Here is a 14,167-nt window from a genome sequence, read left to right as displayed (position 1 = left end):
CTTTATTTTTTAAATGTCAATCTCTCTTAAAATCTGAAATTAAATTAATTTGTGTTATTTGTATTTTTTTCCCTCTTTAGAATAAAGTCTAAAAAAGATCAGCCAGTGATTATTGTATCTCTAAAAACCATAAAGCATCGATACTGGGCTTTATATGTTTTATGTAAAAGTTATAAAATAAAGCCTTAAGTTACAAAGTGATTTTTCCATTGTAAATATTTTTTTCTATAAAGGACATCATTGGAAAAACTTTATTGCATAGACTAGAGGCCCAGTGCACAAATCTGTGCATGGCAGGGTCCCTCGGGGTGGCCTGTGTGGATCGGGCCGAAACCCGCAGTTCAATGCCGCCTGCAGCTCCTACCTGCTGTTACTGCTCATCCTGGCCCCACTGCGCCTGCCACGGGCTCACGCCCAATCAGTCCCATTCAGGAGAGGCTCACACTGCCACAGCAGCAGCGCTTGCCAGCCATGAGCCCTGGATCTGGTGCCCTCCTGAGGGGAGTGGCCTGCGGGATTGGGATGAAACTGGTTCTCCAACATCCCCTGAGGGGTCCCGGATTGCGAGAGGGTGCAGGCCAGGCCAAGGGACCCCACCGGTGCACAATTTGGGCCAAGGAGGGAGCACAGGAGGGCTCCAGGGTGTGTTCAGCCGAGTCTTGCCCAGTCCCGATGGGGGCTGATCAGGGCCAGCCAGCCAGGGAGGGACACGGGAGGTTGGCCAGCTGGGGAAGGACTGCGGGAGGACTCCAGGGTGTGTCTGGCCCATCTCGCTCAGTCCCAATTGGCCGGACCCCAGCAGCAAGCTAACCTACCGGTTGGAGTGTCTGCCCCCTGGTGGTCAGTGCACGTCATACAACTGGTTGACCAGTCGAATGTCTGCCCTCTGGTGGTCAATGCACATCATAGCAAGCGGTTGAGCAGTCTTAGCATATCATTAGCATATTATGCTTTGATTGTTTGAACAGTTGACCAGTCACCGGGCACTTAGCATATTAGGCTTTTATTATATAGGATAGGTGACATCTATAAAGCCACCTAGTTGTTTAAGTTGAACACTTGGTAGTAAATTTCATTAGCATTAACCTCCTTAGTGCTCTTCGTGGAGTTGGCAAACAATACAAGTTGTTGGACATAAGCAGTAATTAAAAAACACCCACCAGTGCCTCAAAGGTCTCCTTGGATTTGGTATTCATGGTTTTCCCCTCCTATTCCTCTACTCCTTTGTTTTTGTGGGAGAGAGGCAGCAGATTCTGCTCAGGGGCTGATTCCGTCTTTGCCAGCAGTTGGTTTATCCAGGTCTGCCATGGGGACTGGAATGATTTCGCGCCCACAGAGGAGGCCATGGTTGCTGCTCCCCCTGGTCCTGTGGATACACCCCCAGCTGGGCCCACAGAGGAGGCCATGGTTGCTGCTCCCCCTGGTCCTGTGGATACACCCCCAGCTGGGCCCACAGAGGAGGCCATGGTTGCTGCTCCCCCTGGTCCTGTGGATACACCCCCAGCTGGGCCCACAGAGGAGGCCATGGTTGCTGCTCCCCCTGGTCCTGTGGATACACCCCCAGCTGGGCCCACAGAGGAGGCCATGGTTGCTGCTCCCCCTGGTCCTGTGGATACACCCCCAGCTGGGCCCACAGAGGAAGCCATGGTTGCTGCTCCCCCTGGTCCTGCGGATACACCCCCAGCTGGGCCCACAGAGGAAGCCATGGTTGCTGCTCCCCCTGGTCCTGCGGATACACCCCCAGCTGGGCCCACAGAGGAAGCCATGGTTGCTGCTCCCCCTGGTCCTGCGGATACACCCCCAGCTGGGCCCACAGAGGAGGCCATGGTTGCTGCTCCCCCTGGTCCTGCGGATACACCCCCAGCTGGGCCCACAGAGGAGGTGATGACGTCCTGACACAACTTTACTTCTAAAAACAACCTTTCTGGTCTGTGTCATAAACAAGGGCATTTAAACAACTTCAAATCATAAGCAGATGGATTTGAAATCATATTAAACTAAATACACAACACATCCCCCATAAAAACTTTTGTTTTTAAATAAGTAGAAAAAGAGGAGTTTTAAAACTGTACACTTGCACTTGGACATCAACAGAACAGGCTAGGCCAGTACAGAAACAGCACAGTCCAAACAGGATCTCCAGGTCCCTGTGCATTTAGCCACCACCGTCAGCCTGGCTGCTTAGAAGGGCTGCGCTCACACAGCAGCAAGAGGTTTGACTATAATAAATTATTTCTGGACGTAAAGTTGTGCTGAAATTTTTATATCATTACTAACCCTCTTATATAAGAAGTGCAAATAATTGTGAATATTCCAGAGAAAATGAATAGTATCCAATCAGATTGTCTTGTGTGGAATCAATAACATTACAGGGAAAGAATAAAAGTCTTTGAGGAGTGCTTTAGTATAAGACTTGCTAATGTTCATGTAATTTGATCTTAAATTTGTGAAATGAGGAGGTGCTAGGCAACTGGATACTTCTCTGGAGAAATTCTAGATAGAAAAGAGCAGATAGGATGGACCAGGGCTCAACAGAATGGCGCAGGTTTACAATGATTCATTCTCCTCAGGTCAACCACCTCTGAGAGGAATCTGATGTTCCTGTGGAGATGAAAAAACAACCCTCACAACAACAACAAGAACAACAACAACAACACAGAGCAAGGCTAACACACGCCCTTTTTGTGTCAGGAGATAGAATTGGAAAGGGACGTAGGAGGGTGTGTGTGTGTGTGTGTGTGTGTGTCCGTGTGTGTGTGAATACAGATACATTTTAGGTAGTATAGTAATACATTCTGGATGTTTGTGAATTTTAAATATTCAGTTTTCTATATAATGTTTAATAAATTATAGGTGGCTTATTGCTAACTTTTATATATTTCTACCAAGATTATTTACTTAAGTTTTTTAAAATCTTTTTTTATTGATTTGAGAGAGAGAGAAACATCAATTTGTCATTCCACTTATTCAGGGATCAAATCCACAACTTTGGCTCATCAGGATGGCACTCTGACCAACTGAGTTACTGGACCAGGGCTGGAAGTTTTTTTAAAATCAGGTGCAGACTTACAGAAAAGTTATAACAATAATAGTAGGTGGTACAGAGAATGCTCGTAGTTTCTTCATGCACAGTCTCCACATATTAACATCTTGTCACATCAGCTTTCTCTTCCTAAATAATCAAATTATCGTTTTGTATAATATTTTAAGGTAATTGCAGTCATGATGCTTAACTACTGCTAAACATTTTAGTGTGAATTTCTTTAAAAATAAGACATTCAGCCCAGTTGGTATGGCTCAGTGTTTGAGAACTGCCCCATGAGTCAAGAGGTCACCGGTTCTATTCCTCCAAATTTCATGGAGTGCTTGCCAAGAGTAGACTATTTAAAAGCATTTATGATGCACTTGTTCTTAAACTGTAATTTGATACCATTAGCCTTCGTTTTCAAAGAATTAATGCTTTTTGTATACACAGACAAGCTTTGTCAGCCTGCACTTTGGTTAATTTGCTGTATTTGTATTTCCTTCCCTTGTCCAGCCAATCAGAAACCCCCCGGCAGGGAAGAAGTATGTTAGATGCCCTTGCAATTGTCTCCTTGTTTGTAAGGACACATCTCGGCGAATAGGCTGCCCGAGACCCAACTGGTAAGAGATGAAGATTCATTCATTCATTCTTTCATTCATTCATTCAACAAGTATTTATTAAAGGCACATATGTGCCAGGCATTGTTCTAAACAAAGTCTGTGTCCTCATGGTCATTACAGGACCTGGATTATTTTTCTTTGTGAAAGGAATGATATAGTTTGAAATTAATGGTCACAGGCATTTGCAAGATACAATATTCCTGAATGAGCAATGGAAGTTTTCCTGATGTACTTAGTGCACTGTAATAAGTCAGTTACTTGTGAAACTTAGATATTTAAAAACAACAAATCAGTTTGCCTTTTATGTAATTCATCTTCATCTAGAGGTGTTTGTTCTAAGCGCCATTGGGCGCCTGCCGTGGGTGCACTAACCTTTGCAGGGCACATTCTGTACAATACGTTCTGGAGTTATGTGCAGATGCCACCATGGATGTGCCAGGTTGTAGAATGCCAAGACCTGGACTGTTTTTTCCTATGGTTTCTGCCTTTGGACCAGTGCATCATGCACAGCCCTCCCTGGAAGGAAAGTAGCTGCCGCTTCCCTTTCTGTCCGACTAGGCAGATGCTAGGAAGCCAGGAGTGCAGGCAGGTGTGGTGTGACAGCAGCGGAGGCTGGGGGCACGCTCCTGGCGGACACAGGGTATTTCACTGTATTTAGTATTTAGTGTTTGGCCACACTCAAGCTGTCTTCCTAGATAGGGAATAGTAACTTTCTGATTTGAACCTACAAGAACAGCAGTTAAATCATTCCCAAGTGTTTTTAACTTAATTGCAAATGGTAGTTAAATAGTTCCTAAGTGTTTTTTTCTCTGTGATTTTTGACTCCCAGAGTTGGGCTTATTAACTTATTTTTTAAACAATTAATAGAACCTGTTTTCATTGCTGTCCTCCCAGCTCATTGGTGGGCTAATGAAGCTGTTCCTCTCCCCGCAGCAGGCGCATCGTTAACCTGGGCCCAGTGATGCTCATTTCTGAAGAGCAGCCAGCTCAACCTGTGGTGCCAACCCAACCAGAAGGTGCCCGGGTGGCATGCGGGCACTGCGGGAACACCTTCCTGGTGAGTGGCCGACACATCTAAGTCACCTCACCTCTCAGTGCTGATCGTGGCCACTCATGGTCAGCGGTTCTGTCCAGTGGACTGACCAGAAGACTTCAGTGGAGCCTTTTTAAGAAAGTCAGGTACTCGGAAGTGCAGCCAGAGTGCGCGGCAGCTGCTGTGAGTCAGGCATGTGGTGCACCTCTCTTGGTTTATTTGCCAAAAGGGCCTCTCCAGGGAAGCTCCTGGGAACCCCGTGGCCTGGTGAGGGGCAGAGTCTCCCCATCCTCACCTTCTCAGTGGAGCACAAAGTGCAGGTTTATAGATTCAGAAAAAAATCTTATTAGGATTTATCAGAGATTTTCTTATTTAAAAAGATAAACTTGAAATAAAGTGGATGAACTCTGGTATCTGTAATTAGATAAAGCATTGGGTAAAAACTTAGAAGGCATAAGTAACTACATATGACCAAAAGTTAGTTGCTACTTTTACCTTTAACCTTAAGTTTGACATTTACAGGTTAATTTCATGACTCACAGTGTCAGGAGGGCTCCTCAGCCCCTGGAAGCATGACGTTCCTGGGGAGCCTGCCTGGGAAGAAGCCCTCCTGAGGGCAGGGACGGGCCCTGGGGGGCAGTTTCTATAAACAAAACCAGTCATAAGGGTGACAGAGCTTAAGATTTGCTTTATTTCTTCCAGTTTTTATTTTACTGAAGTAACTTGTGGACATAATTCCAAATGTCAACTAGGAATAGAAAGCTTTATGGGAAAACAGCGGTCGCCTCTTATCTAACGCACCCACTGCCACCCCCAGGACTTCGTCTCTTCCAGCTGCTCTGCTGACATTGACTTTCTGGGGTTAAATTGTTTGCTTATCCTTTTTCTTTTTGATGAAACAACTTTAAATGTTACCTGCCTGCCCCATTCATATCCTTCTCTCATTCCATTCTCCCAGGAGAGTTATAATATTTTATTCAATTAATTCTTAGTGTTTACATATTTTATCATTAGGTAAATGGTACTCACAGCTGAGCCAAGTAATGTGCTGTATTCCTCTCCTGTACGGCTTTCACATTTTTCTTGGATTTGTTAGTTTTCCCTCCCCCCGGAATCTACTTTTCTGTGTACAAATCATTAGTTCTTCCGTATTCTTTCACAGAGCTGTGGCACTCCTATCCCTCCAGGAAACACAGCAGGGATCCTGCCTCTCAGCTGTCACCAGGGCTTCCCTTCACAGTATCTTGTAGTCCCTGGCACTGTCTCCCATGTGGGGTCCTGGGTTTATTCCTTCTGCTGGAGCACTTCCTCTCAGCTTTTCGAGAAAGGATGTAGAAAAATAAATTTGAGCCCTTTCATTTTTTAAACAGCTTTAATCTAATTTCGCATTCACTTTATAATTTGTTCAGATGTAGAATTACAGTTTGACAATTGTTTCCTCTCAAGATGTTCAGAGGTTTGCCCCACTGGTGAGAAATTCAATGCTGTTCTGACTCCTGACTCTTTCTCTGTGACCTTTTTCCTTGTGATATTCCTCTTTCCTCTTCCATGTTGCCTAGGGCTCTGAATGGCATTCAGATGTGCTGTGGGAGTGGTGGGGGAGTGGGCAAGCTCTTGGTTCTCAGTAGTCTCTCCTGGTCCCCTCTGCTGGCTTTGTTCCCTTTCTCTATGAAAGATCACTTTCTCTCTCTCTGAAACATTCTCTTCCCCTTTGGCTTCTTCCTTTCCTTAGTGGGAAATGGCTCTAACTATATCTTCTAACTTTAATTCAAAACTTTTATTTCAGATGATCTAACTTAACTTTTAATTCCCAAGAGTTTCCCTGTGTTCTCTGATTAATTTTTCATTTTTTATAAAGAGCTTTCTCTTCTTTATAGCAACTTTCTGCAGCTCTTATTTTTTTCTGAGGCATGTTCTTTTTTATGCCTTATTCTGTTTTCTACCCATTTTTCTATCTGTTTTTCTTTTGTGATAGAGGTTTTACTGAAAAGTTTATTTATTTGACAGCAAATCCCTGATTGGGATCTCTATGCATGCAGCAGGCAATCAACTTTTTCTCCTTCTTTCTCCTCCCGCCACCTCACCCCCCACCCCGGCCACACACACACATACACACACACACACACACACACACACACACACACACTCCTTACCTTCCTCTCCTTCTTCTCTCCTTTTGAAGAATTGTCAACTATGAGTGTCAATGAGGTTTTTTTTATGGTAAGTTTCTATGGGAACAGTCCCAGATCTCTTATGAGGATGCTTTCTAGGATCTGAGAAAGGTAGTGGGTGAAGGTCTCACCCACTACTCAGAAGGCAGAATGGAACCTGTGCCTGCTTCTAGAGCGCTGTCTTATTCTTCCCCTGATCAGCCTGGTGTTCCTCAACTCACAAACCTCTTTTCAGAATGAATTCTCTTCTCTCAAATGTGTTGGGGAAGGAGAGGCTCCTGACTTTGTGGTGTGAAGGGAAGTTTATAACCCGTATTCCTACTTTACCGCCACCCTCACCACCCAGGGGAAGCCCTGGCAGCCCCTCACCACTGCTCTGTCCCTGTGGGCCACTTGCTTCACACACAGGCCCTTGCAGACGGCCGCACCGTCACTGACTGAGTCAGTTGCCAAGTCTACATTAGTTTCCAGTGTCCCAGTTCCCTTCTGATTCTCTTTGTCTTTGTGGTCTTATACAGTTTTAAATTCATTCACTATCATTTTAGTCAGGTTTGGGCAAGGAAATGGAAATGCATGCATTTATCCAATTTATTACATTTAGCCAGAATTGTTATGCTTTTCTTAGTAGGATAAATCTTCTTTCTTGCTTTTATATTCTATTGATTAAATCAGTGACAAAGTGCATAAATTAGAGGATATACTAGGTAAGTTAGAGGATATACTTGGTGAGAGTAGTTAACAAATTTCTTTTAAAAATCATTACCTATTGATTTATAATAGAATGATATACTCTGTAGGTATGGATACATTTAGTACTTTGACTACATTAAATATATTTATCTTTTTTGTCTTTTTTTAATCCTCACCCAAGGATATGTTTTTATTGATTTTTTTTTTTTTTTAGAGAAAGAGGAAGGGAGAGGGAAAGAAAGAGAGAGAAACACCCATCAGTTACTTCCTGTACGAGGAATTGAACCCACAGCCTTCTGATCTACAGGACAGTGCTCCAACCAACTAAGCCAGGGCTACCTTCTTCTTTCTTATATGTAAATAAATCATATTTTGAAATACCATTTTAAAATCTTCAAAAGAGGTTTATTTTTCACTTCAGTGAGCTCCTCTCCATAATCACCTTGAATTTTGCCCAGTTCTGTTTTGTATTCCAAATCCTTGTCATAGTAGCCACATTTTAAGTAAGTTCATTTTATTTGTTCAAAAATCTATATTGAATGAGTTTCCGGCACAGGCTAAGTGCTGGGGAGACAGGAAGGCACATTCCCTGCCCTCATGGGCTTTTCTAATTGAATAGGAGGAGAAAGACAATTAAAACATGAAATATTAAAATGTTTATATTTATTTTTTTAAAATCATCTAGTAGTGAATTCTAGAGAATAATCCAAATTGAGAAGTTACCTAGATATGTTTGTGACATGATTTTTATTACTTTAAAAAAGTATAAGCATGAGATATTTTCCTTCGAGATGGAAATCGCTAAGTAATATGAAAAGTCAAAGACTAACTTGTAAAACTTCTCTTTCATACTTAATATTCATTGCAGGCAAGTGGACCATATTAGCATATCAGCATGGTCATTATGATTATAAACTTTGATTTTTTATCAGGAAAGGGTGTTTTGGGTTAATATATTGTATTTGAAGATGATTTCAACATTCCTGAAGAACACAGTGTTTGGTGACTGGGGAATACAGGCTGTACCGATAGGAGGGCTGTTGCTTCCATTTCAGATTAATGAGAGATGCTCCGTGTATGAAGAATGAACAGGCTGCAAAGTTTTTAATTCTGATGCGAGGACTTTGCATTATTATTATTATTATTATGCTGATCGTGATCAGTCATATCCTTTGTACTACATTCTTTGCCTTTCCAGCTTTAACTATCAGGGTAATTCATTTGCTTATTCGCTACCTTGTTTTCCCCTAGACCCGTGGTCGGCAAACTGCGGCTCTTGAGCCACATGCGGCTCTTTGGCTCCTTGAGTGTGGCTCTTCCTAAGCCTTAGGAGTACCCTAATTAAGTTAATAACAATGTAACTACCTATATAGTTTAAGTTTAAAAAATTTGGCTCTCAAAAGAAATTTCAATCGTCGTGCTGTTGATATTTGGCTCTGTTGACTAATGAGTTTGCCGACCACTGCCCTAGACACTACAAGGCCTGAAAACAATTGAGACAAGTTACAAATTTCACAGCATTGAAAATATTTAGTTTAGTTTATTTACTTTGTGAGTTTCCCACATTAATAGAATAAATAGCTGCATTTCAGTAATGAATCTATATGTATTTAAAAGGCAAGTCCTCAAGATTTAAAGGAAAGAAAACTTTGAAGGTACATGAAATGTTTGTATTCTTTTGGAGTGAATGAGACATAAATCTAAAAGAAATGACCCTAATCACAGCAGTGCATTCAACTTCCTTTAGAGCAACCCCACTTGCGTCAGAGCCTTGGGAAAGTCATGGGAACTGTTTCAGATGGGAATCCCGAGCTTCCTTCAGGCAGAGGGAGGGGGTGGGGAAGGCAGTTGCCTTGGCTGTGATCCTGGGTGACATTTGAGCTAAAAAAAACACAACCTATCAGATTGGATCGTCTTCAGTTGTTTTTCTTTTCAAGCCCTCTCTTTATTTATTTTACAGTGGATGGAATTGAGGTTCAACACTCTGGCGAAATGCCCACACTGCAAAAAAATGTAAGTTCCCCGCCGTTGGACATGCTCTGGGAAGTACTTGTGAACAAGTTAAAGATTTCAGAATTCTCGCTTAATTAGATTTTGATCTTAAGACATGCCATGAAATGAATGAATGCATAATATATTTATACTTTTTAATACAAAAAGGAAATCTTTAAGCCCTTTAATATTTCATTTTAAAATTTAAATGATTAGGCTTAATATCACTCTCTGAAAGGAAATAAGTTTCTAAAATTATCCATAACTTGGTGAGCATTTACATATGTCCTAAGAGGTTATAATCTATCACAAATAATCTAAAATTTATATTCAAATGGGCTATTTTTAGGAGAAAAGGTGCTTGCTAGCTATTCTAATCTCCTGCCTAAAGGCATTATATCAGCGGGGAAAAATAGAAGATATATATATATATATATATATACATATGTGTGTGTGTGTATATATATATATATATATTTTTATTGATTTCAGAGAGGAAAGGAGAGGGAGAGGGAGAAAGTGATAGAAACGTCAATGATGAGAGATATAGGCTGCCTCCTGCACGCCCCCTACTGGGGGTTAAGCCCACAACCCAGGCATGTGCTCTGACTGGGACTCAAACGTGACCTCCTGGTTCATAGGTCAACACTCAAACCACTGAGCCATGCCCGCAGGGTGAAGATATATATTTATTATTAATAGTATTTTTAATCCTCACCCAAGGAGTGAGGATATTTTTTCCACAGATTTCAGTGAGAGTGGAAGGGAAGGGGTTAGTGGAGGGTAAGAGAGAGAAGGAGGGGTAGAGAGAGAGAGGGAGAGAGAGAGAAACATCAATGTGAGAGACACACCAATTGGTTGCCTTCTACAGGTGCTCCAACCTGGTGGGTGGGGGGTGGGGGTGGAGGGGATCAGACCTGAAACCCAGGCACATGCCTTTGACCAGGAATCAAACCTGAGACCCTCTGGTAAGCAGGCCAACACTCCAACCACTGAACCACACCAGCCAGGGCTAGCAGATATTTTTATTAAAGATACTAGAGGCCTGGTGCATGAAATTTGTGCACGGGAGGGGGGTGTTCCTTAGCCTGGCCTGCACCCTCTCTAATACGGGACCCCTCAGGGGATGTCAGACTGCCAGTTTAGGCCCAATCCCTGCGAGATTGGGCCTAAACCAGCAGTCAGACATCCCTCTCGCAATCCAGGACTGCTGGCTCCTAACTGCTCGCCTACCTGCTGGCCTGATCCCCCTAACTGCTCTCCCCTGCCGGTCTGATCACCCCTAACTGCCTCTGCCTTGGCCCTGCCACCATAGCTTTGTCCGGAGGATGTCTGGTCTAATTAGCATATTACCCTTTTATTAGTCTAGACAGAGGTGCACGGGTGGGAGCTGGCTCGTCTGCCCTGAAGGGGGTCCTGGATCAGGGTGGGGGTCCCCTTGGGGGGCAGTGCCAGCCTGGGCTAAGGGCTGGGGAAGTTTGCAGGTTGGCCACACCCCCATCAGGGTAGGGGGGGGGGTCTCTGCTGGGGGTGGAGCCAGCCTGAGCGAGAGGCTGAGGGCCATTTGCAGGCTGGCCATGCCCCCATCAGGATGAGGGCCCCCACTGTGGGGCGTGGATGGCCTGGGTGAGGGGCTGAGGGCCGTTTGCAGGCTGGCCACACCCTCTTCGGGATGGGGGCCCCCACTGGGGGGCGTGGATGGCCTGGGTGAGGGGCTGAGGGCTGTTTGCAGGCTGGCCACACACCCTTTGGGGTTGGGGTCCCCACTGGGGGGCATGGCCAGCCTGGGTGAGGGGCTGAGGGTTGTTTGGGGGTGGTTTGCAGGCTGGCCAAGCCCCCAGTTTTGTCTGGAAGGACGTCTGGAAGGTCTCCCAGTCTAATTAGCATATTACTCTTTTATTAGTATAGATTTTCTGGCACCTGTATTGGGAGTCCCCAAATCACCCCAAGAGTCCATGATTTTCTCAGGGGACTAATAGGAATTACTATTATATGTTTATACTCACAGCTATGATTTATTAGTGTGAGAGTATACAAAACAAACTAGCACAGAAAAAGGTGCATGGGCCAAAGTCTGGAGCAGCGGTTCTCAACCTGTGGGTCGCGACCCCTTTGGCAGTTGAACGACCCTTTCACAGGGGTCGCCTAAGACCATCCTGCATATCAGACATTTACATTACGATTCATAACAGTAGCAACATTACAGTTATGAAGTAGCAACGAAAATAATTTTATGGTTGGGTCACAACATGAGGAACTGTATTTAAAGGGCCAGAAGGTTGAGAACCACTGGTCTGGAGGAAAGAGAAGCAAGTCTCCAGGAGCTCCCACCCAGGGGAGGCGCACAGGACCCTCCCTTCCTCTAGCCGCACATCCGTGCTGCCTCCCAGAGAGGCTCAGTGCAGACTCTGGGCCGAGGTTCTTGTTGGAGCAGGTCCCACAGGCACCTGCTGAACAGCACAAACGTAAGCTCTAGAATCCCAGCAGGAAAGCAGGTGCTCAGCGCTACCACATTGACTGCACAGTTAGGCATGGTAAGCCGGCAAGCCACCTAGTTAGTTAGGGAATGTGAGATCTCTCCAGACCTTTCGAAGATTGCAGCCTCTGGACTGCTGCATTAACAACATGCTGCACAGAGTCTGTGCTGGTAATAAAATTTTGATTTATTTTGATTTAAAAATTATTATTTTCCACATATGTGTATGTGAATTATAACTTAAGCTAAGGAAATTAAACTAGAATATTTTGACAATTCAGTGTTGAAAATTAAAAATAGGAGTTCATAGTTTAATCTGTGCGATAGTATGATATAAATACCTTATCTGTTTTAATACAGAAATCCTAAGAATGATTTCTAGGAAAAATGAATTAAAAACTGTCTGAGAAGTAGAGTATATATAACAAAATATTTCCCTTTATCTCTGCTAAAAGTGATCCCAACTAAATATAGCCCTAAGACAATAACTCTTTACAGCATATTTCTAGCTTCAAAGAAACTAATATTTTCCTTTTTATCTGTGTGAAATTAATCATCTGAATTCATAACTTCTTTGCATCCAGTAGAAGTCTGTACACAAAGAAGCAAAGTGAATAACTCCCAATAATTACACTAAAATATATATATATACTCGAGGGTCACTTCCAGACACACACATAAGTATGTGACTATGCCTGTGCAGTAGCAGTATTTTTACAAAAATGAAGAAAATTAAATTGCAGGTATCTTCACCGAGCATAAGAAACTGAATTAAAAATTTCTATAGGAAATAAAGAGAACCCGAGACTGCCTGTGAGTGGCAGCCCCTGTGCTCAGGACTGGGTGGCCCTTTAGAGGACCAGCTGTGGTCTGTCCCATGACCAGGAGTTATCATCCTCATGTTACAGGGGAGGAACTTTAGGAGGCTCCAGAATCAGCTGGCTGCTTCCGCTTGCTTAAGTAATTTAGGAGAGCAGCAGTATTTTGCAAGTGATAAAGACGTATTGAATGCCTAGGACTCTGTGATTAGTTAGAACATCACAAGACAGTGTATTAACGTGAAGAACTTGTATCAGTTACTTAAGAACAACTTACATAGAAATTCACATGGGATAAGTCCACTGACGTGGCACCACGAGGAACGAACGCTGGCAGAACTGGGTCACATGCGCACCCCCCCCCGCCCCGCAGCACTCTCAGTCGCAGCTGATTTCTTTCTCTTTGAATTTTTTCTTCATAACAAATGATGAATCATGTGTTGACATAAGATTTTGAGTGAAAATTTTTATTTCCTTAAACACAAATAACAAGTACCCTAAAGTTACTCCTAAGGTGGAGAAGTTACGTATTACTATGAACCTGTCAGAGAACGTGGAGGGGAGGGGGTGGTGCCCGACTCCAGTGCCCACATCCTTCTCCTGTTGCTGGTGCCCCTCGTGCAGTTGCTGCGGGCAGCCTGGTCCCAGCCCGGGGAGCCCTCATGTTCTGAAATACAGGCTGGGTTCCATTTCCATGCATGTGTCATAATAGGCCTCAGACTAGCAGAAATGGTGATTTAATCCGTGATAACGATTATTAAATACTAGAGGCTCAGTGCACAAAAATTTGTGCACTCATTGGGGGGGGGTCCCTCAGCCTGGCCTGTGCCCTCTCACAGACTGGGACCCCTCAGGGGATGACCATCTGCTGGCTTAGGCCTGCTCCCCAGGGGATTGGGCCTAAGCTGGCAATCAGACATTCCTCTGGCAGCCCGGGAGCCCTCGGGGGATGTCCACTTGCCAGCAGGGAGCAGGCCTAAGCTGCAGTCTGACATCCTTAGTGCTGCTGAGGAGGCCGAAGAGGCTCCTACCACCACCGCTGTACTGGCAGCTGTCAGCCTGGCTTGTGGCTGAGCAGAGCTCCCCCTGTGGGAGCACACTGAACACCAGGGGGCAGTTCCTGCATTTAGCATCTGCCCCCTGGTGGTCAGTGTGTGTCATAGTGACCAGTCATTCCCAGTCGTTCTGCTGTTAGGGTCAGTTTGCATATTACCCTTTTATTATATAGGATAGAGGCCTGGTGCATGGGTAGGGGCCGACTGGTTTGCCCTGAAGGGTGTCCCGAATTAGGGTGGGGGGCCCGCTGGGGTGCCTGGCCAGCCTGGGTGAGGGGCTGATGGCT

General features: G+C 44.3%; 1 protein-coding gene across 1 annotated transcript in view; it reads left to right on the top strand.

Annotated features, from left to right (window-relative positions):
- TMEM55A (transmembrane protein 55A) overlaps positions 1-14,167 on the top strand; it is a gene marked incomplete at its 5' end in the record, with an annotated part of 19,780 nt that overhangs the window by 1,028 nt on the left and 4,585 nt on the right. Inside the window, 3 exons of the mRNA XM_014540526.1 lie at positions 3,539-3,645; positions 4,579-4,702; positions 9,500-9,552. Of these exons, the coding sequence (XP_014396012.1) occupies positions 3,539-3,645; positions 4,579-4,702; positions 9,500-9,552 (284 nt within the window). The remainder of the gene's footprint in view (positions 1-3,538; positions 3,646-4,578; positions 4,703-9,499; positions 9,553-14,167) is intronic.

This window comes from Myotis brandtii, unplaced genomic scaffold, assembly GCF_000412655.1.
Source record: "Myotis brandtii unplaced genomic scaffold, ASM41265v1 scaffold2467, whole genome shotgun sequence".
Taxonomy (NCBI): domain Eukaryota; kingdom Metazoa; phylum Chordata; class Mammalia; order Chiroptera; family Vespertilionidae; genus Myotis; species Myotis brandtii.
Note: the sequence above shows the minus strand (reverse complement) of the source record. Positions and strands in the feature narration are given on the sequence as shown.